Genomic DNA, 23,414 nt, shown 5'->3' with positions numbered 1-23,414 from the left:
GCCGCCCGGGCCCAGCTCTCCCTCCCGCTTTTCCTTAAGCTCCGGCCCGCAGCAAGGATCGACCGGCGGCGGGGGCGGCCCCGGGAGGGGGAAGGCGCCCACGCGGGGCCGGTCCCGTGACGTGGGGCGGGCCCACGGGAGGCTGCCGGGAGGCCGGGCCGGCGGGGCCATGCCGGGGCCCGGGGTCGCCGCCGTGTTGCTGGCGCTGCTGGTCCCCGCCGCGGCGCCCAGCCCCGGGGCCCCCGGCTGCGAGGTGCCCCCGGGCGACCGCTTCGACTGCGGCCCCGAGCGGCTGCTGGCGCGGGAGGGCTGCGAGGCGCGGGGCTGCTGCTACGCGCCCGCCGGCCGCGGCCCTGGCGCCGGCCCGCCCTGGTGCTTCTTCCCCCGCGGCTACCGCAGCTACCGGGCGGAGAACCTGACGGTCACGGCTGACGGCTACAGCGCCCGGCTCCGCCGCGTCGCCGCCAGCTTCCTACCGGGGGACGTGGGCAGCCTGCGGCTGGACGTGGCACTGGAGACCCCCGCCCGCCTGCGCTTCACGGTGCGCCCCGGCCCCGGCCCCGGCGCCGGCCCCGGCAGCCCGTAGCTGACCCCCTCTCTCTGCCCCCGCAGCTGCGGGACCCGGCCCGGCAGCGCTACGAGGTGCCCTTGGCCACGCCGCGGGCCAGCGGCCGAGCCGCCGCCACGCTCTACGGGGTGCAGGTCAACCAGGAGCCCTTCGGCCTCGTCGTCTACCGGCAGCGCACCGGGCAGGTCCTGTAAGTGCCCGTCCTGCCCCGAGCCTTCCTGAAGGGGTTTGGTCTGGAAGTGGGACCTGACAATGGCCCCAGCAATGCACGGGAGCAGGGATGTGGCAGGGGACACGGGTGACGGCAGAAGGGTGGCAGTCAGCGGCTGCAGGGGCTTTGCTTTGAGCCCCTCTGCAGTTTGGTGGCTGAGAAGGGAAGCGGGAATCCCAGAGCTTAGCTGAAACTTGGTTTTGTTTCACATGGTGATGAGCATCCGTGTCCTTCCCCAGAGCTGGTGGTCCTTCAGCTTGGTGCCTCCCTCCTCCCCGGCTGCTGGGCGCCGCTGGGGCTGTTTGCCGGAGTCTCCCTTTCTCTCCGGCAGGCTGAACACCACCGTTGCGCCCCTCTTCTTCGCCGACCAGTTCCTGCAGATCTCTACCTCCTTGCCCTCCCATTTCATTTCTGGGCTGGGGGAGCACCTGACGCCGCTGGTCCTTGACACAGCGTGGACCAGGGTCACCCTCTGGAATCGGGACATGGCGCCTGCGGTACGGAGCAGGGCTGAGGGCAAGGGAGACAGCTCATCTGTGCTTGCAGGGGTGGCCCCACAGCTTCTAATGTCTTGTCCAGGGCTGGGGAAAGGTGTCTGTGCCAGTTGTGCTCTGGGACCTGGTCTCAGTGCTGGGCAAGGCCATGGGACTGTAGTCCCCAGGTCGGGCTTTGTCCCCTCGGGGCTCTGCTCTGTGCTGCTCGGGAGCTGCTTTCCCCGCACTGGTCCAGGGCTCTTGCTCTGCTGACTGGGGCGGTGTTGGGGCCTCAAGCCCTGGGTTAGCACCCTGAGCCGTGACTGTGTGTCTGGCAGAGGCGAGGGGTCGGGGGTGGGTGGCTGGCTGTTGCACCAGCATCTCTGGCAGAGCCTTACTGGCACCGCACTGTGCTCTGCTCCAGCCCCAGGTCAACCTCTATGGCTCTCACCCTTTCTACCTGGGGATGGAGGACGACGGTTCGGCCCATGGTGTCTTTCTGCTGAACAGCAACGCAATGGGTGAGTCCCGTGGAGGTGCTGGGCATGGGCTTGGCCCCCATCCCCATTCTCAGCTTGTTCCTCCAGCACTTGTCCTTCCCCAGATGTGCTCCTGCAGCCCTCCCCAGCCCTGACGTGGCGCACGACAGGCGGGATCCTGGACTTCTATGTCTTCCTGGGCCCCGACCCCAAGAGCGTGGTGCGGCAGTACCTGGATGTTGTTGGTAGGGCCGAGCTGTGGGTGCAGGGCACGGGTGCTCCTGGGATGGCTTTGGTGGGATGCTGTGAGCTGTGTGGTGTGGCCGGAGTGGTGGAGTGGGGCTGAGGCAGAGCATGATGCTGGGCCATCCCTGTGCCCGCCTGACCAGCACCTATCCTGGTTTCCAGGGTTCCCCTTCATGCCTCCGTACTGGGGCCTGGGCTTCCACCTCTGCCGCTGGGGCTACTCCTCCACCGCCATCACCCAGCAGGTCGTGGACAACATGACGGCAGCCCTCTTCCCCCTGGTAGGTCTTGGCTGCTCCCCAGGACCCTCTGACTGAAAGCAGCCATGGGGTGGGCTGATGGGGAGCCCCGGTGGCGTTGGGGTCCCTGGTCCTTCCTGAGCACCGGTGCCACTGTCCACAGGACGTGCAGTGGAATGACCTGGATTACATGGATGCCAAGAGGGATTTCACCTTCAACAAGGAAAGCTTTAAGGACTACCCAGAGATGGTGCGAGACTTCCACCGCCGCGGCCTGAGGTACATCATGATCGTGGTGAGTGACACCCCTGCTGTGTTGGGGCTCCCGCACGGGTGCGCTGGCACTGGGGTTTCCAGCTGCCCCAAGGGCAGTGATGGAGCTTCCTCTGAGGAAGGAGGCAGAGGCCGTTCCCTGCCTTTGCTGGTGAAGCCCTGGCTTTGTGCCCTGCCAGGATCCTGGGATCAGCAGCTCGGGGCCTCCTGGCACCTACAAGCCCTACGACGAGGGACTGAAGCGAGGGGTGTTTATCCGAAATGCCACGGGGCAGCCCCTGATTGGGAAGGTGCGTGTGAGGAGCAGCCCTGGTCCCTCCAGGAGCGGGCTTGAGCGGGGCCCTGGGAGCAGGACCATGAGAGCTGGAGGGACACATCTGTGAAATGGCCATGGTGGAAAGTGGGATGGCATGCAGGGGCTTTGGGGTGCAGAGGGTTGGGGACAGCAGGGCTTTCCCTGTTGCTGCCTCCCTCCCACAGGTCTGGCCGGGCCCGACAGCCTTCCCAGACTTCACCAACCCGGAGACTCACGAGTGGTGGTATGACATGGTGAAGGACTTCCACGACCAAGTTCCCTTTGATGGCATGTGGATTGTGAGTAGCCCTGGCAGAGCTGCTGGCTGCGGCTTCCTGGCTTCTGCCCCACGCCTCTGCTGGGCCCTTGGTGTGGCAGTGAGGGCATCTATTCCCTCCCCTTTCCTTCCCTCCCCAGGACATGAATGAGCCATCAAACTTCGTGGAGGGCTCCCAGGATGGCTGTCCCAAGAACAGCCTGGAGCAGCCACCCTACGTGCCAGGTATGGGAAGTGGGTATGAGCCTCTGCCTGGCAGAGCAGGGAGCCTGGGAGGAGCCTGGGGGATGCCCTAGTCCCAGCTGAGTGGGCTCTGAGCTCACCCTCACCAGTGCCTCTCCTGTACAGGTGTGTTTGGGGGACGCCTCCAAGCTGGGACCATCTGTGCCTCTAGCCAGCAGTACCTGTCCTCCCACTACAACCTCCATAGCCTGTACGGGCTGACCGAGGCCATTGCCTCCCACAAGTAAGCCTGGGGCTTGTGCTGCAGTTCCTGCTGTCCTGGAGGATGCACATTCCAGGGGAGGGATGCCTCCCCATGCTGCAGCATGGGCTCTTTGGGCATTGGGGGCATTCAGTGGGTAGGCAAGGGTTTTGTTTGCTGGCCTGCTGCTGCCAGCCCAGCACAGGAGGGAACTGGAAGCAGCCCATGGGCTGAAGCTGGTGCAGGGTGGCCATGCTGGCTCCTGGGCTGGGGGACTGTGTCCTGAGCACTGTCCCATGTCACTTGACCTGTGGGCGAGATGGCCCTGGGCATCTGCCCTGGCATGTGCCAGCTCTGTGCTGCTGCCAGGAGCTGCTGGCGGGGGGCTGAGCCCCCTCCCTGCCTGGGTGGTGCTGAGCTGACCCGATCCTGCCCACAGTGCGCTGCTGAGGGTCCGGGGCAAGCGCCCCTTCGTCATCTCACGCTCCACGTTTGCTGGGCATGGGCGCTACGCGGGGCACTGGACAGGGGATGTCAGCAGCGACTGGAAGCAGCTGTATTACTCCATACCAGGTAGGCTGCAGGGCGCTGGGGCTGCATCTGTCCCTGTTTCCCCCCTGCACCTCCCCTGCAGCCAGTGGCTTCTCCAAGGGCTCTGTGTCCAAGGTGCCACGGAGCCTCAATGCTCTCTGCACCCCTTCTGCAGAGGTGCTGCTCTTCAACCTCTTTGGGGTGCCGCTGGTGGGTGCTGACATCTGTGGCTTCATGGGTGACACGTCTGAGGAGCTGTGTGTGCGCTGGACCCAGCTGGGCGCCTTCTACCCCTTCATGAGGAATCACAATGACCACGGCGCCCGGGTACGGGAGCCCTCAGCCCACCAGGCAGCAGGCAGGGGGGTGGCTGGGTGGTCAGGGCAGGGGTGGGTGCTCTGGGGCAGTGCAAGGGGCTGCCCTGCCTGTGTAGGAAGGCAGCTGGTGCAGCTGCAGGGCTGTGTGCTGTCGGTGCTGGGCTCATGCCAGGGGGAGTCCGTCCTGCATCCCCAAAAGGCGCCCACTGTTTCTCCTGACGTGGTCTGAGCATCCCCCTTTGGCTTCTTCCCTGCAGCCGCAGGAGCCGTATGCCTTTAGCCCAGCTGCCCAGGCTGCCATGAGGAACGCCCTCCGCCTCCGCTACTCCCTCCTGCCCTTCCTCTACACCCTCTTCCACCGGGCTCACTCCGCTGGGGAGACAGTGGCACGGCCCCTCTTCCTTGAGTGAGTGCTGACCTGGCGGGGGCCGGTGGGAGCCAGCCCCCACTGGGCTCAGCGGGATGTGGGTGCAGGGTCTCCCTGGTGCTGCAGTGCCCCTCACCATCTTTCCCCAGGTTCCCCAAGGACCCCAACACCTGGGCTGTGGACCGCCAGCTCATGTGGGGCGGGGGGCTGCTCATCACACCTGTGCTGGAGGCAGGAAAGACCAAAGTCAGCAGCTACTTCCCAGCGGGGACGTGGTACAGCCTCGCAGGGGTGGGTGCTCCCCCGCCGTGCCCCGGGGCTCTTGGGTGGTGGTGTGCGGGCTTTGCTGCAGGGCCCCGCATGTGTTCCTGCACCCCACCCCTGGTACCAGCCCCCCCAGAGGCTTGTGCCTCACCTGCCTTTGCTTCTGGCCGTTCGAGGGCCACAGCACTGGGCAGGGACCCCCTTGGGGCACACTGTGCCCTACACCTGCTCTTTCCTCTTTTTGTTGTTATTTAGGACTCCACCATCCACAGCAAGGGGCAGTGGATCCTCCTGCCAGCTCCCCTGGACACCATTAATGTCCACGTCCGTGCAGGGCACATCCTGCCCCTCCAGGTGAGCCCCCCCGGCACTGCCGTGACGCCACCGTGACCTGTCTGGCCAGCCCCTGGCCGCACATGGGGCAGGGCGGAGGGCTGCAACGCCGTCACCGGCAGACTGGACATTGCCGAATGAGCCGCAAGCCTGCGGTGCTCGGCCGGGGCTGGGGGAAAGCGACTCCAGCAGCGCTCAGAGCTGTGCCTGATCCTGTGCCCCAGGAGCCTGCGTTCAGCACTGCCGAGTCCCGCAAGAAGGGGATGGCCTTGGTTGTGGCACTGACGCCGGACGGCTTTGCCAGAGGAGACCTGTTCTGGGATGACGGGGAGAGCTGGCAGAGCTTTGAGAAGGGGGATTACACCGAGATCCTCTTCCTGGCCACGCACGTGAGTGAGGGGGGCTGCTGGTGGGGGAATCCGGGCAAGGGTGTTAGCTGCCACGTTGTTGCGTTAATAGGAGGAGTCTGGGGAGTGCATGGTCCCAAAGATCGTGTGTCTGGACCAGAAGGAATGTACTAATTCTGATTAGAAGGAGAAACATCATGTGTGCTATAAGACAAAAGAGCGAAACCAGTCCCGTTGGAGTCTTTCCCAGATAGGTTATGCCATAACCAAGGGTGATTCCTGTAAATGTAAAAAGAAAGGAAGCATGATCAGCTGAGTATACAACTGACAGGGTTATTATTATCTTGTTTTCCAGTGTAAAATCCTGTAGGATATCCTCTCGGCTCAGTAGGAACCTCTGGGGCAATGGTATTAGCAGATACACAAGAGGCTTCCATCTTGGGGTAGCCAGCTCCAAGGCTGGGCAGGTCCCTGTATCAGTGTCACGATCCCAGCAATGTCTGGGACTGCGGCAGTTGAAGGTGCAGTATCAGCATTTAACTGTCGGTAAACCACTGTGAAACGTCGTTGCCCAGTTGGTTTCTTTACTGGCCACACTGGTGAATTTTAAGGTGAATGAGTCCTTTTGATGATGCCTCTTTCCTCTAATTCTGTTCCCACCCCGTCAGTCCCGCTAATTGCTGCTGCTGGTAACGGCTATTGCCGGACACTGGTGGTACAAGAGGCGGGTAGGGTTCAGATGTTTCTAAGAGATTGAATCTCGCCACGCCTGACCCTACTTACTTCCCTGCAAAACTCCACACTGTCCCACCTGGGAGTTTCCACACCCATCCACGCAGTATGTTAAATCCCAGAATGTCAGTGAGCGCTGCACCAACTAATGTCTCTGCCTTGGTTAGTCTTTGTTCCCCTGGTAACCAGAGACTGATTTTTGTGGTGGGGCATTCCTTTATCGCACCATCAATTCCTGTGTACTTAACCCTGCGCTGGCCAGGTTGTATGCGATCTTGGGTGTTTGCTGCAAATAGTTTGAGATTATCAGAAGACCGCAAATAAGAAGGGTTAATCGTGCGGGGCCGACGGGAGCTGGCATCAGGGATTTCCTGAACGTGTCTCTTTCGTACGTCGCCTGTATGCAGGCTGCTTTCTGTACTGACACAGCCAGATCGGAGAAGCCAGTAGTTTTAATCTCCAGCAGTTCTCCTCTCTTCTGAGGATCCATACGACCTGCCCAGTATGCAACCTGTGCAGTTAAGGAATAGCTATGATTTCCTGCCGTGGAGGTTAAGAATACTCCTGGCTCCCAACAGCCTCCTGCTTCATCTTCACCTAACGTAATTTGGTCTCCCCCGTCAGAGACACTCACCACCTATACTCAACTTCAGATTCACCTGCCCGCCTTCAATATTCCTCCTGGATGTTTGCCAGTTCTGCAGGAGAGCAGGGAACCGTGCGCACAGTAGTGCGGACCTCCTCGTTGCCATTGACAGCTGTCTCAGTTTTAATCAAGGGTCGTAAAGGAACTGGTTCTGGTTTGGGATCGGGGGTTTCTGCAAACTCATCATCCCTGTCAAGCCAAATATCCCTGTCCCAGGTCTCAGGTTCTGTACAGGGCATTAATCTGCAAATCTGCTTAATTGGGGTGCAAAGTTGCGCTTTATCTATCAGCCAATCCAACTCTTATTTAAGATAATTATTTTCGCTCACAAATTGGTTATTTTCACTCACGAGTTCATCCACTCGAGTTCCTAGCTTTTTTGCCTGTCTCCCTCTCAAAGGCCAATGATTATTTTAGTACTTCATTTTCCGATTTTAAAGCTGTATATTCTGCATTTGAAATGTATTGGGGAGCAGGGGATTCCTTAGCGTCTTGCTGAGCGCAAGACAAACAGGCTCCTAACACCGCACAAATGACACCCTTACTGTTTGCTCCCAGCCTCTGCGCCGCCTGACACTGCTCAATGCGTTCTACCACTTCCTTTTCATCCTTCCAAAATTTTTGACCCCGTTCCTTCCCAGCCTGGGAAGGGGCACATTTCTGGTTTTGCAGCAATTTATCCACGGTAATCCTGCCGACTGCACCAATTTTCTGTTGCATTGATAGTAGGAGTCTGAGGAGTGGCTGGGGGGAGACCCTCCTGTTGAGCTACCAGGTTCAGACAGGACCCCCTTGCTTTCTAAACTCCTTCTCTGAGAGGAGTCTAGGTGCGGCTAAGTCCAGTCTTAGTCTCCGACTTGGTCAACGGTTTATTTTCTAATTTGGTAGGTGCCCAATTTAATGTTATAAGGCCGATCGCGTTCAGTGAGAACTATCATGGCTGGATTAATGAATAGTGCAGTTCATTAAAGCAACAGATGCACAGGTTCTGTGGATTACCGGTGGTAAATCTGCTAGTTACAAGGCACACATCTACAAGTGCATTAAAAAAATATGAAGCGACTCTAGAGGTTTCTAAGTTTTTCTGGGAAAACACTTGGTATAACCAAGTGTTCAAATCCTACCCAAAGGCATCCCCGTAGGGGGGAAGAGAGGCTCAGCCCACTGACTGCTCCCAGAAGTCAGAGTGGTATGTGATGGTATCTTCCCTAACACCCTCTTTCTCTTAAACTGTTTTATATTATTTTTTACCTTTCAGGTGGAGATTGAGTGACTCTAGTCATACATCCTTTATTATGATTGGTGTAAAATTTCCTCACTTTGCTTTTAAAGGTGTAGACCAGAAAAACTCAAAGTGCATGCCCAGTGAGGGGTGGTCACACCTTAGAGGTGGGTAGCTTTTGGGTTGGAGGTGTGTTTTGATATTATAATGAGCAAAGTTCACCAAAACGACAGCATTTTGTCAAAAGCATGACAGACTGTTGGCCCAGGGTGGCAAGTGTGCAGCGTGCCAGCTCCATGGTACCTCGAGTTCCCATTTATCACAGAGCCTGGCCGTGATGCCTCCGCACTGCTCCACACTCCGGACAACCCCTCTGAGAGTCAGTACACCAGGTTCTCCTGGCATTGCCAATATCTCAGGTTATGAGCCTAGGGAACTTCTGTGGAATGGATTCCTCATGTCAGCTACACTCCACCCTGAAAGTTTCTTCAATGCTGTACCTTTTCTAAAAACATAAGTTTAATTTCTAAGTCACCTCCAGCAATTATTCCACACACGTGCAGGTCCTGGCGTCCCCGGGGCACGCGTGGTCATGGGCAGCACCGAGCCCTGGTGCAGCCAAGCTGTGTTGTGCCAAAATCGCCAGGCTGAGCCATGGCCCTGCAGCAGGTGCTCAGTGTGGGCTGCAGCACTGTGGGATGGAGGGGGTCCCACGGGGACTTTCCCCCTCAGGAGCCCACTTAGAGGGTGGAGAGGCTGTGTCAGGGAGCTGGCTGCTCTCTTCTTGCACCTGCAGTGCTGCACGCCAGTGGATGCTCTCCAGTCCTATCCCTCTGATAAATGGCTTTACCGCTCTCCAGAGACAGCAGAGCGCCCATCCCCCTGGGGGTCGGTGCCCTGCAGGCAGGCAGCATGTTGGGCAGGGCACATCGAGGAGCCCTGGGTGCATGTGGGGTGGCTGGGACCCGGGAGCACAGGGTGACAGCCCCCCTGTCCCCACAGGGCGCCGTGCTCAGCCAGCTCCTGCAGGCAAGTGCCCACCTCGACGGGGTCCTGCTGGAGGCCGTGACCGTACTGGGTGTCACCAGCCCTCCCCAGCAAGTCCTGGCCAACGGTGCGCTTGTGGGTGACTTCTCCTACCGCAGTGACACCCAGGTGAGTGCTCGTCCCCCTTGGTGGGAGGGGGTGGTGGCGGGGGGGGCTGCTGGCCCGCAGCTGGGGAGGGACCTGGGGCTCAGCTGAGGGGCTGGCAGGTTTTGGCCCCAGCAATGGCATGGTACCCTCTTTGGTGGCACCAAGGAGCATAAAGGGCTGCCCAGCATGGGCTGCGTTGCTGCCCCAGGGCCAGGGCAGGGTTAGGCTGTGCAGGCGGGCAAGGACGGGGAGATGGAGGATGGAAAGGATGCATGGTGACAGGGCTGGAGCTGTGTGAGGAGCCATGGCATGGCCCTGCTCCTGGCTTGTCTGCCTTGGGCACATATCCTCAGGGGTCTGTGGGACTGGGGCTGTGCTGGGCTGCATCTCTGCCTGCACCCCAGGGGGGCAGGACACACCCCTTCTGCCACCCCCGGGCTCTGTCCTGGCCTGTTCTCACCGTGTTGGCCCTTCCTTCTCCCCCTCAGGTGCTGAGAGTCCCCGTGTCGCTGCCAATGTGGGAGCAGTTTGTGATCACTTGGTCCTGAGCCTGCGCCGGACCCGCGCCGCTCGGCAGGGAGAGGCGATGCTTCCCGCTCCGGCTCTGGAGCCGAATCCGTCCTGTCCTTTGTAAATGCAGAGCTACTGCTGCTCTTCCCATGCAATGTGGCTCCTGGGCTTTGGCTTCACTTCTGGCTAACGGGAGTTCATTGGAGATGTAGGCACTGGGCTTGCATGGGGCGCTTGCACAACCCCAATGGACGGGAAACCCTTATCTCCTCCAAAATGGGGAAAAAAAGACCCAAGTGCCTTCTGAGACAGCAAACCTGTTAACGTGTGGAACTGGTCACCTGTCAAGGGACTGAGGGGAGTTCCTGGCTGTGTTTTTGGGGAGGGGGGCCTGCGTAGGGGGGCGAGGGTGCGGTGTTGTGAATAAAGTTGCTGTTTGCTGGGAGCAGCCCCATGCCGTGTCTGTGCCCCTCTCTGCCAGTGCCTGTCCTGAAAGTGCTGCTGAGCCCTAGCTCAGCCCTCCCCACCACCCAGGCTCCATCTCTGCCCGGGGGCTTCCAGCGCGACCACCTGCAGCCTTTGCAGGTTTCACCCCATTTCCCAGAGCACTGGGTGACCCCGGGCTCCTCCTGCAGCCCCAGCCATGCTGTGGAGCCTCTTGGCCTGTCTGTCCTGCGGCCTAGGAGCCCAGGGACTGCTGCCCACCAGGAGCTGCCCTCGCTGTGCGGCTCTGGTTGAGCCTCTGCCGCGCAGGGAGGGAGCAGACACCATCACCCCTGGGCCCGCGCACCTCAGGACTCTGGGCACTTCGTATATTTTGTTAAATTAAACTGCCTCCTCGCTGGTACCTGCTGGCCTATTTTCCCCCATGGGTGTGCAGCCGCCCCTCCGCAGCAGGGCTGGCAGCAGGCGGTGCTGCATGGAGACCGTGGTGCTGGGACCTGGCAGGGACGTGCTCAGCTCCAGGTGAAAACAGAGATGTCTCCTTCGGAGGCTTTATTGAGGAGCAACTTGGCCCTGCAGCTCCTCTGGCTGAGGATAAAGGCACTAGGACCCCTGAATGTTCCAGGGCGTTGGTGGTGGTGGTACAGAGAGCTGAGTCTTGGGATGTCACCCAGGGATTTGGCACTGGCCCAGCCAGGATCCTGCTCTGACCCCGTCGTGCCCGATGGGCAGTGCATGGCTGTCCCATGGCAATGGGGGACACCAGGCAGAGCCGAGGCTCACAGCTCGTTGTGCAGCGGCCGGCACTGGGGGCTCAGTTTCTCCTCCAGGACTGCGTCAGGGGCACACACCCAGGGGTCACCCGTGTCCCACTGCCACTTCAAGAGCTGCGCGCGAAGCAGCTGGAAGACGGTGGCATAGTGGGGGTCGGGGGCCAGGTTCTGGCTCTCGGTGGGGTCGCGGATGCAGTCAAAGAGCTCCCAGCGGTCCCTGTAGTAGTACTGGTGCAGGGTCTTGTTCCAGTGGGTTGGCTGCCCGGCCTTGGTGCGGTTGAGCAGGTCTTGGAAGGTGGGCGAGACGTAGAAGTCCTGGTCGATGGGAAAGGGCATCTTGTAGTTGAGGTTGTGAATGAGGCGGAACTGCTGGTGCTGGATGGCTCTCATGGGGTAGTACATGGTCACCTCGTGGTGGCTCTGGCTGCTGAAGGCGGTGGCCCAGGGCTGCTCCGACTCCAGTGCTGGCAGGAGAGACTTTCCGGTGAGCTGCACCCGCTTTGTGCCAAAGATGCTGTAAGAAGGGTAGGGAATGGAGAACCAGTCCAAAATGGTCGGTGTGAGATCTGGAAGAGAAGGGAGAGATGGGGGGCTGGTGCCTGTGGGAGGAAACTCAGCCCTGGAAAGGGGCTGGGGTCCCTGGGGTCTGCCCTGTGGACTGCGGGTGGTCCTGGGATAAGCTGCAGAGCTGAGCCCAGGAATGACATCCCTGCAGGGGACCCCGCTGCTCCATCGTCCCTCCTCTCCCTTCCCAGGGCTGGCTGCGCCAGTGCCGAGGGCTGCAGGCTGTCCTCCAGGAGACGAGCCTGGGTTTTGGTGTGGGGAAGGTGGGGACCAGCTCACGCCTGCCCCAGCACAGTTCTGCACACCTCTGCTCCCTCCTGGGGAGCACGGGCTCTTACCCAGGAGGGTGACAAAGGCCTGGCTGACCTGCCCCCAGCGCTTGGTGTGCTCAGGGGAGGAGATCAGCAGGGGCTCAGCGGTGCCTGATCGGTAGAGGTTGGTCCTGCCGCTGGGGAAGGGGATGCCGTTGTCAGAGGTGTAGATCACCAGGGTGCTGTTGTGGAAGCCGGCACGCTGCAGCTCCTCCAGGACCAGCCCGATCCCTGTGGATGGAGGGGTAAAGCTGAGGAGGGGGCAGGAGGGATGGCATCCCTCACTAGCACCAGCCTGGCCCCCACGGCTCCTACCTTGGTCCATGCGCCCGATGGTTGTGTACTGGGCTGCCAGGTCCGCCCGGGCAGCCGGCGTGTCTGGAACAAAGTGGGGGACCTAAACAGAAAAAGGGAAAGCGGCATGCGGCAGCCAGGGTGAAGGAGGCCGTGGGTACGCTGGGGTGGCCTTTGCCAGCTCTCACCCTTAACGCTGATGGCAGTGATGGAGGTGGGGGCCATCGTGCAGCCACCCTGGCTCAGGCGGAGGCCGCTATCACATGCAGCCCCCATATAGCCCAACGCAGCCCCATATAGCCCCACGCAGCCCCGCAGGCTCCCACCTGCACTTGCTCTGGGCGGTAGAGCTGTGGCTTCCAGTCCGGGATCCAGCCCATGCCACTCTCTCCATTGCCGAATTTCTCACAAAAGGCCCCGTATTGGGGCTGGGAGTGTCCGCAGCGGTGCGGGTCGTGGAAGGCAACGTAGAGGAAGAAAGGCCTAGAGATGGAGAGGGTGGAAGTGGTGTAGCGAAGGGCTGCCCACGCCCCCTGAGACCAGCCCTGGGCTGTGCAGGGGTGAGCTGGGGTGGGCAGGAGGACTCCCACCTAATCTGGGCTTCTGGATACGGGGTGACCCAGAGACAAGGTGTCCCTTCCTATTTGTGACCATCTGTGACATGGAGACATGTCTTGAGCGAGGCCGGTTTCCCTCTCCTCTCCCGTGCCCCCTTGCAGCCTGCCCCAGGGACACAGGGGCCGTCTCACCTCTCGTCCTGGCTCTGCAGGAACTGCCGGACAAGCGCTTTGATTCGAGTGATGTTTCTCCCAACCTGCAAGACCGAACTGTTCTCCTCTGTGTAGGCGAAGTCGAAGGGGTAGACAGCCTCAGGCCCAACATGCTTCTTCCCAATTATCCCTGCAAGAATGCAGACATGCAGTGTGCCAGGAGCAGTGGGGAGCAGGGGGTAGGATGCTGATGCTGCTGTCTCCTCCCTGGGGGGCTGGGCAAACGCTGGTGAAATGGAAGATGCTGCTGGCTTGTCCAGTCATTTCTGCCAGTTGCAGAGGCACTTCCACATCTGCTCAGAAAACGGGATCCACCCACTCAGCAGCCTGGGTAGAAGTTTTGGGTCACACATGAGCCTTGTGTGAATCTGGGAACCAGGAAGGAGCAAGATGAGGAAGAGAAGTGAGGCATAATGAGGATGGCAGGGGAACAGTGGTGGGAGGAAGCAAAGTGAAATCCAGTTGTCAGCACAGAGCATGGGCATGGGTCCATTTGGTGCTCGCAGGCGGGTCAACCATCAAGCTCTCACCCAAGGGGGTTTGGTGCATGGAGGGGAGCGTTTCCCTGCCCGTGTCACTTGCCCTGGGCTCCCTACCTGTCCGGACACGTGCTTGGCTGAGCAGCTGGGGCAGGCTCCGCACGCTGTCAAAAGAGTTGAAGTGGTGCACGTCCTGGTGCAGCCCGTACATCCCATTCTGGTGCTGCAGGTGAGGGGAGACAACACGGTTGGATGATGTCTGCCAGCCCGGCCCCAAAACAAGTCCAGCTGTGCATGAAGTGTATAAGCATGGGAAGCAGGGGACGGGGGAGAGAGTGGGTCAGCGGGCACGGAGGGATTGCCAGGTCCTGTGACCATGCTGTAAGCACGCAGGCTCCGGTTATTGCCGAGTGCCCACCGCAGCCTGGCAGCCCCCGCCCCGGCGCGTGTGGGTGCCCCTACCTGGGGTAAGCCGGTCAGGATGCTGGCCCGGCTCGGGGAGCAGCTGCTGACGGAGGTGAAGGCATTCTGGAAGACCACGCTGCGCTGGGCCAGCGCGTCCAGGTTGGGTGTCCGGATGGCCGAGTTGTTGTAGGCACCGCTCTCAAAGCCACCGTCATCCGCTGCAGTGGGAGGGGTGCGGGGTGAGCCCTGCAGCACCCGGCCTGCCCCCGGCGGGTCCCTAACGGTGCGGGGGGTGAACCCCGGGTGACACTAATGACGCCGGGAGCATCCCTGGGCTGGGGGTGACCCGGGCCGGGGCCGGTGCTGCGGCGACCATCCCAGCAGAGGGGATGCAGCGGGACCCCCGGGGCCGTCCCTCCGCTGCCCACGGGGCGCCCCGAGCGCCGAGCCCCGAGCAGGAGGACCCCGCCGCGGGGCCGGTCCCAGGGCTGGGGGCGACGGGCTCGGATTCAGGCCCGGTCCCGGGGCTCCGCCGGGCCGGCGGCCGCACTCACCCAGGAGGAGCAGCACGTTGCGGGCCGGGACCGGGGCCCCGCCGGGCCGGAGCGCGCCCAGCAGCAGCGCCAGCGCCCAGAACCGCATGGCACCGGCACCGGCACCGGCGGGCGGCGGCGGGGCTCGGCGGGGCTCGGCGGCTCCTCCGGCCGCTCCGGCTCCTCCTCTGCCCCGGTCACATGAGGCGGCCCCGGCGGCTCAGATCCGGCCCGGGCGGAGCTGCCGGATGCAGCGGGAGCCGCCGGTCCCCGCGGCAGGGAACGGGCTCACCCCGACGGCTCCCGCGGAGCCCCCCCGCAACCCCGGCACGGCGGGGGTGTCCGGCCCGCTTCGCCCCGGCCCGTTCTACGGGTGCGAACCCGCGGTCCCTCTGCGTCCCCCGGGGAGCTCCGGGCCCCCGGGGGCGGCCGGGCCGGGGGACGCTGCCCCGCCATGCCGGTACCGGAGCGCCGGCAGTGCGGGCAGGGCTGCCCGTGCCCGGGGCTGCGGACGAGGCTGCCCGTCCTGCGCTGGCTCCCGCGCTATTCTCTGGCCTGGCTGCAGCTCGACGTGATCGCCGGCCTGACCGTGGGGCTCACCGTCGTGCCGCAGGCATTGGCCTATGCCGAGGTGGCCGGGCTGCCCCTCCAGGTGGGTGGCAGCACCCTGCACCCATGGGTGCCTGGGGACACCGGCTCCCTGACCGCTGCCTGCGGCTGGCAGTATGGCGGGGAGGGCAGGGAGGGCTGGACGGCCAGGCGGCCGAGGGCTGGTCCTCTGCAGTTTTCCATGGGCAGGAAGCCACAGACGCTGTGTGTTTGCTCAGGACTGGCTGTGGGCGCTGGAGGGACCTGAGGGCAGCCCAGCCCTCTTCGTCCTGGAGGTGCCCGGCATTTCCCAGTTGCCGGCGTTGTGCCAGTGCTTCTTTTGTCCCCTTGCAGTATGGCCTCTACTCTTCCTTCATGGGCTGCTTTGTCTACTGCTTCCTGGGCACCGCCAAGGATGTGACACTGGGTCCCACAGCTATCATGTCACTGCTTGTCTCTTCGTATGCGTTCCACGAGCCTGTCTATGCTGTCCTGCTCGCCTTCCTCTCCGGCTGCATCCAGCTGACCATGGGCCTCCTGCACCTCGGTGAGATGCTCTTGCCATGCACAGTTGCATTTTTAGGACGTCACTGTACATCTTGTAGTTGTTACCCCCCTCCCTTGTGCTTTCCAAGACGCTGGGGTTGTCCTGCTAATGCTTGTGACAGTTCTGTGTGCATGCAAACACCCTGTGCTCCCCGCTGGGGCCAGCAGCATGCTTACTGCTGCCCGTCCTGTGCAGGTTTCCTTCTGGATTTCATTTCCTGCCCAGTCATTAAAGGCTTTACATCAGCTGCTTCCATCACCATTAGCTTCAACCAGATCAAGGTAGGGTCTGCTGGTCTTCTCTGGACACCTTGCCCGCTCTCTCCTGGAGCTGGCAATGCTGCGGAGCTGGGATATTTCGTACCGGGCTAGGCAATGTGCTCGGTGTGAGAGGAGTGGGCTGCAAAGGGGGCACAGGTCCGCTCCTGACAACGGTTTCGGTGGGTCACTGAGTGCCCTGTTCTGAGCAGGCCAAGCCTAACGCACCCTCTGCCGATGACTGGCTGGTGGCATTCAGGACACCAGTAAAACCAGAGCATTTGATTTGGTCACTTGCAGGAGGCGCTGGGTGATTCTCGGGCACGGTGGGTTTGCAGCTCTGCTGGTCCCTTGCTGGCCTCTCAGGGGCCTGAGGCACTCCGGCTCTCCTGGGGCTGCAATGCTTCCTTTGTGGTTAACCAAAATCAGAGGCTTGGAGAGATGGTGTCAGGCTGTGCAAGGAACCATCAGGCTGGTGTTGGCTAATGGCTGCGGTTGCAGCAGTGGCTGCTGTGAAGGTCCTGCACCCTTGCTGCCGCTCCCAGCATGGTGCCAGGGGAGGGCAGGGCTGTGCAGGCTGGGCTGGAGCCCCAAACTGAACCCCTTCCTGGGAGCTGCTCAGCTGTGTGTGCAGGACTGGGTGAAGGCATCTCAGAGTACCTCTGAGCCCTGCCTGCACGCAGCTGTGCAGGGAAAGGGCCATCCTGGAGTGTGTGCGGAAGCATGGGGTGGTCGCTGAGGAACTCTCACACCAGCAGCACCAACACCGTGTGTGTACTAGGACCCTGGGCAAGGCTGAGCCCCGGTGCTCCTGGCCATTCCTCCATGGCGCCCGGCAGCCTGAGTTGTGCCAGGCTTTCACTAGGCTTTGTCTTCCTGCACAGAACATCCTGGGGCTGCAGGGGATCCCTCGGCAGTTTTTTCTGCAGGTGTATGAGACGCTGCGGAGGATCGGGGAGACCAGGTCAGCACTGTCTCTGCGCCTGCCCTGCTCTGTCCCCCTGCAGCTGCAGGGTCTCGGGCTCTGCTGCTTTGCTCCCCACCTCTTCGGCCACACCTTGGACTGATTTCTCAGTCCCCGCCCAGCGCTGTGGCACAAGTGCTTGTTCTCAGCCATTTCCATTTGAGCTGGAAATTTGAAGATGGGGCAGCACATGGGCTCCCAAGCTGGCCAAGGGGAAGGATGGGGCAGACTTGTCCTATTTTCTGCTCCCGGTTAGGTACACCAGGATTTTGCCAGCTCAAAGACACATCCTTAGGACTATCTGTGTCATAAGTTCTCCAATTTTTGGCAGTCCAAGAGGGAGCTCAGGCACCCCTGTGCCCTGCCCTCTCCCATTAGCTGTACCTGTGGCTCGGGGTCTGTGCCACAGCTTGGGTTTCACACGCAGCACAATGATACACAGGGTCAACTTCATCACGGCTGGCAGAAGACCTCTGAGCCTAGCTGGGAGGGGCAGCAGCAGGAGGGGGAGGAGGCAGATCCCACTGCACAGATCCTGCCTGTCACAGGGGTCCTTCTTCCCTCTTTATGAATAGCCCACAAACCCATTAGCATCATACCTCTGACTGGGGGAGACCCCCTCCTCCCTCTCCTGCCGCCCCCCAGGGAGGTGACATGTTTTGCCAGTGGTGTGGAGGTGCCGGCAGATATGCACCTTCCTGCAGAGCCGCAGCACATGCCTGGGCACATGCTCTTCCTCCTGTGGGGTTTTGCGGTAGCTCTCCCTGGGCCCTGCAGCATGTTTGGACTGGCATTGTGCATGTTGCAGGGCTGGGGACGTCGTCCTGGGGCTGGCCTGCCTGGCTGCGCTGGCAGGGCTCCGGGCGATGAAGGGCCGCCTGCCCCGAGCAGCCCCCGCGGAGCCACTGGCTGCCAGGGTCAGCTACCTGATTGTCTGGACCTCCACCACGGGTGCGTTGGCCATCCCCTGCCCTCTCCTTTCCCACAGCCATCCCTCCTGGGGTCTCATCTCTTCTGGGCAAGGAAGAGACAGCCCAAAACTGGTAAAGCCCAGGTTGGCAGGAGCTGAGACCTGGAGGTGGGTTGGGGAGGACAAAGTCCCCAGGATGGTCTTGCTGCTGTGCATGCCCCTTCCTAAAGCTTGGAAGACCTCAGCAGCCTGGGTACCCACCTCCTGCCATCCCTCCTGCCACGCTGGGCTATGGGCAGGTTTTTATGGTTGCTCTCTCCACTGTAGCACGCAACGCCCTTGTAGTCCTGTTTGCTGGCCTGGTTGCTTACTCCTTCCAGGTGATGGGATCCCAGCCGCTCACGCTCACCGGCAGCATCCCCCAGGGCCTCCCTGCCTTCCAGCTGCCGCGCTTCTCCATGGCTACACCCAATGGCACCATCCCCTTCAGGAGCATGGTGGAGGTGGGTGCCAGGCTGGCCGTCAGAGGCTGGGCTCCCTGCGGGCTGCTGTCTCTTCACTCTTGTGTTTGCTGGCTCCCCGTGCACTGGGAGGAGGCTCTGCTGTGGGGTGACCCTCGTGCCTTGGTGGCAACACTCACCATGTCCTTCCCCACCAGGACATAGGGGTCGGTCTGGCCGTGGTCCCGCTCATGGGCCTGCTGGAGACTGTGGCGATTGCCAAGGCTTTTGGTACGGCTGCACCAGGTTCCCGCGCCTGCACTCTCAGGAGGGGTCTCTGCAGGGGGCTTGGGGTGCTGGGGACGTTGCTGTTCCCATGGGGGCAGTGGGAGGGACTGGGCTGCCTGTGCCGAGCCCGGTTCATAGTGTGGGATGGCAGGAGGGGTTCCGCGGGGTGCTGCTGACCCCCTCCCCTGGCCCCATGCCTGACTGGGGAGTGGGCTGGGAGGATCCTCCATTGTGCATGGGCTGGAGTTTGCACAGGAGCTGAGCACTGTCTTGGGCTGCTCGGGAGGTGCTGGGACAGGGGTGGTGCTGGGATGGGGTCCCACAGCTGTCCCAGGCATTGCCGGCCCTGCTCCGTGCGCATGGCAGGCTGTGCCTGCGGGAAGCTCTGGGCGATGCCTCTTGTCTCCTTTCAGCCTCACAGAATGATTACAGGATTGACCCCAACCAGGAGCTGCTGGCTATGGGTAAGAGGCCTCTGGGAGCAGAAGGGTAGGGGGTGGGGATCTGGCCCAAGCACTGTCCTGTGTCCCTGGGTGAGTCGGCACAGGCAGGACTCAGGAACAACCACAAAACCATGGATGAAATGCAAATAGTAAATTTATCTTTGTTACCGTGTCAACCGGGGGATCCCCGAAGCAGCACCTGGCAGAAGCACAGAAGCAGGGACGCAGGCACAGCAGAGCTCGGTCCTTGCTAGAGGATCAACAAACCTGCTGTTTTCGCCTATTTATCAAGGATTCACACAGGCATAGTTTACCACTGTGCTTTGAACCTTCCCGTAGCAGGGCAGGAATCTCAAGCATGTTTGATAGGGTGCCTCTAAGTCTATCACAGGCCTGTATCATCTAAACACAGATGTTCTATTTGTCCAACACACAAGGCCAAACAACAATTAGTACAATATATGTGTTTTTCGATACCGCAGCTGCAAGTCACTTGAGAATGTTTACAATCCTCCTCGCTAGTCTTCCGTTATTTTCCCACAGTCCCACAGCCCCTGAGCTATGAGAGATCTCCATCTCAGCAGCTCTAACTCTTCCTGAAGTTTTACTTTTCTTATCTTGTTTGGCAACCCCCAAGCCTTTCTCACAGCTTCGCAATTTCCAGAGCAGCCTGAGCCCAGCTCACACGGCTGGATGGGCTCTGATCCAGCCCCGGGTACCAGCCTGGGGATGGAGGAGGTGACAACAAGGGCACAGGCCAGTCTCGTGGCCTGGGGCAGTGCCTGCCATAGGTGCTGCATCCCCAGCTCCTCTCCTTCCCTACTGCAGGCTTCGCCAACATCCTGGGCTCCTTCGTCTCATCGTATCCCATCACAGGCAGCTTTGGCCGGTGGGTAGCAGGAGGGGGAGTGGAGCCCCAGCCCGCAGGATGCTCGCTGTTGCTGTGCAATGAGGGGGCTCTGCAAGTTCTTGGGCAGAAGGTTGTGTGGACCCTGGTGGGTCCCTGAGCTCATGTCCTGGTCCCCAGCTGCCCACCTCAGCTGCCAGGCTATGCATGGGTCCTGTGGTGATCTTCCCTCCAATCTTGCTCTGTGGTCCTGCTGCAGGCTGGGAGCTGTGGGCTTGCTCCTGTTTCTCCCTGGTGGGGTCTGATGGGGTGGGTGGTTTTCCTGAGGGGGGGTCTCTAGGCAGTGGATAGGGGTAGCTGCCAGCCCCGGCCAGCCCCAGCACAGCCTGGGACAGTGTGTTGCTTTGCATTTCAGGACAGCAGTGAACGCGCAATCAGGCGTCTGCACTCCTGCAGGAGGGCTTGTCACAGGTAGGGTAGAACCCCCAACCCCGCTGTGGGCTGCTTTGCGGGCCCCCTGCCCAGCACCTGCTCCCCCTGGGCACCCTGGGTGTCAGGGGCCCCATGGCTCAGCTGTTCCCCATCTCCCGCAGGGGCCCTGGTCCTGCTCTCGCTGGCATACCTCACCTCGCTCTTCTACTACATCCCCAAAGCGGCGCTGGCCGCCGTCATCATCTCAGCTGTGGTCCCCATGTTTGATCCTGGGATCTTCAGGACTCTCTGGCGGGTTAAGAGTGAGGGCACAAGCTGGGGGTGGTCGATCCCCTGACACAATCTGGCTCTGCCTGCAGAGCAGGCACTGTCCCACAGGGCCCTGTGGTACAAGCACAAGGCACAGCTGAGCCTGGGTCATCTCTCTTGCAGGGCTGGACCTTGTGCCCCTCTGTGTGACGTTCCTGCTCTGCTTCTGGGAGGTCCAGTATGGCATTGTGGCTGGAGTGCTGACCTCAGGGATTTTCCTTCTCTACTCCATTGCCAGGCCCCCAATAAAGGTGGGCTGGATGCGGCAGGGCCAGCCGGGCTCACCAGGGAGTGGGGAGCTGGGAGGGGGCTCCCAAAGGACAGTGGGGCGCTGGGGTGCAGGATGTTTCTGACCTGCTCCCACCATATCCCGTGGCCCCAGCCGGCCATCGGTGTGGCAAAGGGACCCCTTTTAATGAGCATGAGAAAAGGGTATCCCAGGAGCTGAGAACAGGAGAGGGAGACATCGCTGTCCCTGTTCCTGCTGATGCCTGGGACCTGTGCAGATGGGGAGTTTCCCTGAGAGATGGGGGCTCCTGCATGCCCCCCGCCAGCAGGAAGGACAGTGCTTTGCTTTGTCACATGGGCAGTTGTCCCCACCTGGGGAAGGTCACAGCCCTGAGCTCCCCATGACTCATCCTCCTCCTCCGGGGTCTTGTGCAGGTGTCGGAGGGGGACGTGCTCCTCGTGCAGCCGGGGAGCAGCCTGCACTTCCCAGCCATAGAGTGCCTCCGGGATGCTGTGTGCAGCCGTGTCCTGGCAGGTATAGTGCTCCCCAGCCTGCCGCCTTGTCCCAGGGACCCAGCTGTAACCTGGTGCCCGCCTGGATCACTGCTGGGGGGTGACGGCAAGTGCTGCCCAGGCATGCAGGCTGCGGGTGCAAGCAGGGCCAGCACAGCTTCTCTGCAGCAGGGACCAGCCCCTGGTCACTGCCACTGTCCCATGGCTGTCTCACCCCTTCCAGCCATGACTGGCTCTAAGGGCTGTGTCCCTTGGGCTGGTCATTTCTGGACTCGTCAGGGACATGACTGTATGCTCTTCTTCCAGCAGCATCTCCACCACGCTCCGTCATCCTGGACTGTCGCCACATCAGCAGCATTGATTACACGGTGGTGGTGGGGCTCGCAGAGCTGCTGCAGGAGCTGCGCAAGCAGGGCCTCTCACTGACCTTCTGCAGCCTGCAGGTACGTGGGACGCAGCCTCGGCTGGCCCTGCGCTGGGTCCTGCTGCGTCTCCCTGCGCCAGGTGTCAGCTCTGTGCTGATGGGCTCAGCCCGGCTGTCTTTCCTGCACGGTCTGCGCTGGGTGCTGGCACCTGCCGCGAGGATGCTGCTGCCTCTCTTCTGGTAGCGCCTTCATCTCAAAGAGGTGGAGGCTGCAGCATCTGACTCCAGCTGCAGGATGCAGGGTGGCAGGGAAGGGCTGCGTCCTCTGCCCTGGGCTGGCTGGGGGACTCATAGCCCTGGGGAGACAGGAAGCGGCCAGCAGCAGGCTCCCCCAGCCCAGGTTTCTCTGCCCTCAGGACCCTGTTCTGCAAGTCCTACTGTCGGCAGACTTAGAAGGATTCCAATATTTCCCCAGCTGGGAGGAGGCAGGTGAGGCTCTGGGCTGCCCTGGGTGCTCTCCAGGGGCTGGGGTTCCCCAGGCTGCTGCTGAGCAGGGCTCTGGAAGGCGAGCCTAGTATTCTGACATTTGTCAGGCCCCAAAGCTGCAGTGCAGGGGGCTGCAGGGGCCTCCCCAGAAAGTGGGGTCACCCCAGCCTCAGGGATGCATGGCGAGCCTTGCCTTAACTCTCTGTCCTGCTTCTCCCCCTTCCTGGCTCAGAGCGGTGTGGAGGAGCAGAGCCGGAGGGTGGCTGGTCACCCCCCTTCACCAGCACCAGCGAGACCTCGCTGCTACCCGCAGGGCTCATCCAGTGAGTCGAGGAGCTGCCTGGGACCTCCTCAAGGGCAGCATCACCTTGTCGTCTCCTCACCTCTGATTACGCTGGGGCTGTATGTCCTGTGCCACGCAGAGTGGTGGCTGTGACACCCCAGTGACATCTGACCAAAGCCCTCCACGGGAGCTGCCTGCCCCTGTCCTTCCTCCTGGGCGGCTGGTGGGATGCCTGTTGGGGCTGGGACCATCCCTATGTCCCACGCAGGGGAGGGTAGGACAAGGCCAAGGACAGATGGCCCCTGGAAGCGATTAGCGGGGCAAAACCGTTCCCTATCACAGTCATCAGGAAAAAGCCATCCCTCCTTCAGGCCTTCCCCAGCCTCGAAGCTGCTGTCTTTTAAAATCAGCTGTTTTAATTCTGGATACTTTTCTTATTCTGGGACATACTGAACTCTGACACAGAGCGTACTCTTGTCAAAGCACGTTTCAAGGATGCTGGTGCTGCCCTCCATGCCAAGGGCACACTGCAGCTCCCAACTTCAGGCTGCTGGGAGTTGAAAAGCATCCATGATTTTACTCCCTCTTGGTTTATGGGGTTTTCTGCCAAATGCTGCCACGGGGCAGAGCTGGGCTGTTGCCCCACGGGTGCAGCCCCTCACCTGACTCCTGCCAGGTACCCGAGGGGACAGGCACTGTGACACCAGCTTGTGCTTGCCTTGCTGTGAAATGGCTGCAAAAAGCAGTAGTGCTGGCAGGCAGTGTGGCTGGCAAGTCAAGGTTTCGGGGGAAAGCAGTTTTCTTGAACTGCCCTTGGCTGAGACCGCCCTAAGGAGGGTATAGTAAAGCAATCTTTGAAATGAGTCAGTGCGATCTTTGCCTTCCTTTGGGGGAAGCTTTTACCTTTTATGTGGGAAGACAAATTAAACTCTAATTTCTGGGCGTGGTTTAGCAAACCAAGGATAAACAACTGTTACCAGGCTCAGGCTGCCTCTGCTCAGTGCCCAAAGGTGTGCTCTGGCACAGCTCTACCTGCCAAAGCGTTTGCAGGTGT

General features: G+C 61.2%; 3 protein-coding genes across 5 annotated transcripts; 2 read left to right on the top strand and 1 right to left on the bottom strand.

The window, feature by feature from the left end:
* The first annotated feature begins 111 nt into the window (after nucleotides 1-111).
* Nucleotides 112-10,291, top strand: GAA (alpha glucosidase). 2 transcript variants are annotated; one of them, XM_064466978.1, is made up of 19 exons: nucleotides 113-541; nucleotides 613-758; nucleotides 1,111-1,276; nucleotides 1,677-1,773; nucleotides 1,857-1,976; nucleotides 2,140-2,258; nucleotides 2,380-2,511; nucleotides 2,669-2,779; nucleotides 2,970-3,083; nucleotides 3,202-3,286; nucleotides 3,410-3,527; nucleotides 3,925-4,058; nucleotides 4,192-4,343; nucleotides 4,591-4,739; nucleotides 4,850-4,991; nucleotides 5,220-5,318; nucleotides 5,522-5,686; nucleotides 9,247-9,399; nucleotides 9,867-10,290. In XM_064466978.1, exons 1-19 carry the CDS (start codon nucleotides 170-172, stop codon nucleotides 9,924-9,926), a joined length of 2,634 nt encoding a protein of 877 aa, XP_064323048.1. In that variant the 5' UTR covers nucleotides 113-169; the 3' UTR covers nucleotides 9,927-10,290. The 2 variants fall into 2 exon arrangements, with proteins under 2 accessions (XP_064323049.1, XP_064323048.1); XM_064466979.1 differs by lacking the exon at nucleotides 2,669-2,779 and having other exon boundaries at nucleotides 112-541; nucleotides 9,867-10,291.
* A 578-nt stretch (nucleotides 10,292-10,869) lies between these two features.
* On the bottom strand, nucleotides 10,870-14,672 carry SGSH (N-sulfoglucosamine sulfohydrolase). Its single transcript, XM_064466989.1, has 8 exons — nucleotides 14,483-14,672; nucleotides 13,986-14,146; nucleotides 13,641-13,746; nucleotides 13,024-13,174; nucleotides 12,601-12,757; nucleotides 12,296-12,377; nucleotides 12,008-12,211; nucleotides 10,870-11,671 (listed from the first exon to the last, which is right to left on the bottom strand). Exons 1-8 carry the CDS (start codon nucleotides 14,568-14,570, stop codon nucleotides 11,112-11,114), a joined length of 1,509 nt encoding a protein of 502 aa, XP_064323059.1. The 5' UTR covers nucleotides 14,571-14,672; the 3' UTR covers nucleotides 10,870-11,111.
* On the top strand, nucleotides 14,664-23,223 carry SLC26A11 (solute carrier family 26 member 11). 2 transcript variants are annotated; one of them, XM_064466988.1, is made up of 16 exons: nucleotides 14,664-15,113; nucleotides 15,404-15,596; nucleotides 15,792-15,877; nucleotides 16,738-16,817; nucleotides 17,626-17,768; nucleotides 18,055-18,230; nucleotides 18,386-18,458; nucleotides 18,869-18,919; nucleotides 19,727-19,787; nucleotides 20,161-20,216; nucleotides 20,339-20,479; nucleotides 20,610-20,737; nucleotides 21,150-21,249; nucleotides 21,537-21,670; nucleotides 22,008-22,080; nucleotides 22,310-23,223. In XM_064466988.1, exons 1-16 carry the CDS (start codon nucleotides 14,916-14,918, stop codon nucleotides 22,402-22,404), a joined length of 1,788 nt encoding a protein of 595 aa, XP_064323058.1. In that variant the 5' UTR covers nucleotides 14,664-14,915; the 3' UTR covers nucleotides 22,405-23,223. The 2 variants fall into 2 exon arrangements, with proteins under 2 accessions (XP_064323058.1, XP_064323057.1); XM_064466987.1 differs by having other exon boundaries at nucleotides 21,534-21,670.
* Nucleotides 23,224-23,414: the final 191 nt, after the last annotated feature.

The sequence above is a fragment of the Phalacrocorax carbo genome, chromosome 16, assembly GCF_963921805.1.
Source record: "Phalacrocorax carbo chromosome 16, bPhaCar2.1, whole genome shotgun sequence".
Lineage (NCBI taxonomy): Eukaryota > Metazoa > Chordata > Aves > Suliformes > Phalacrocoracidae > Phalacrocorax > Phalacrocorax carbo.
Note: the sequence above shows the minus strand (reverse complement) of the source record. Positions and strands in the feature narration are given on the sequence as shown.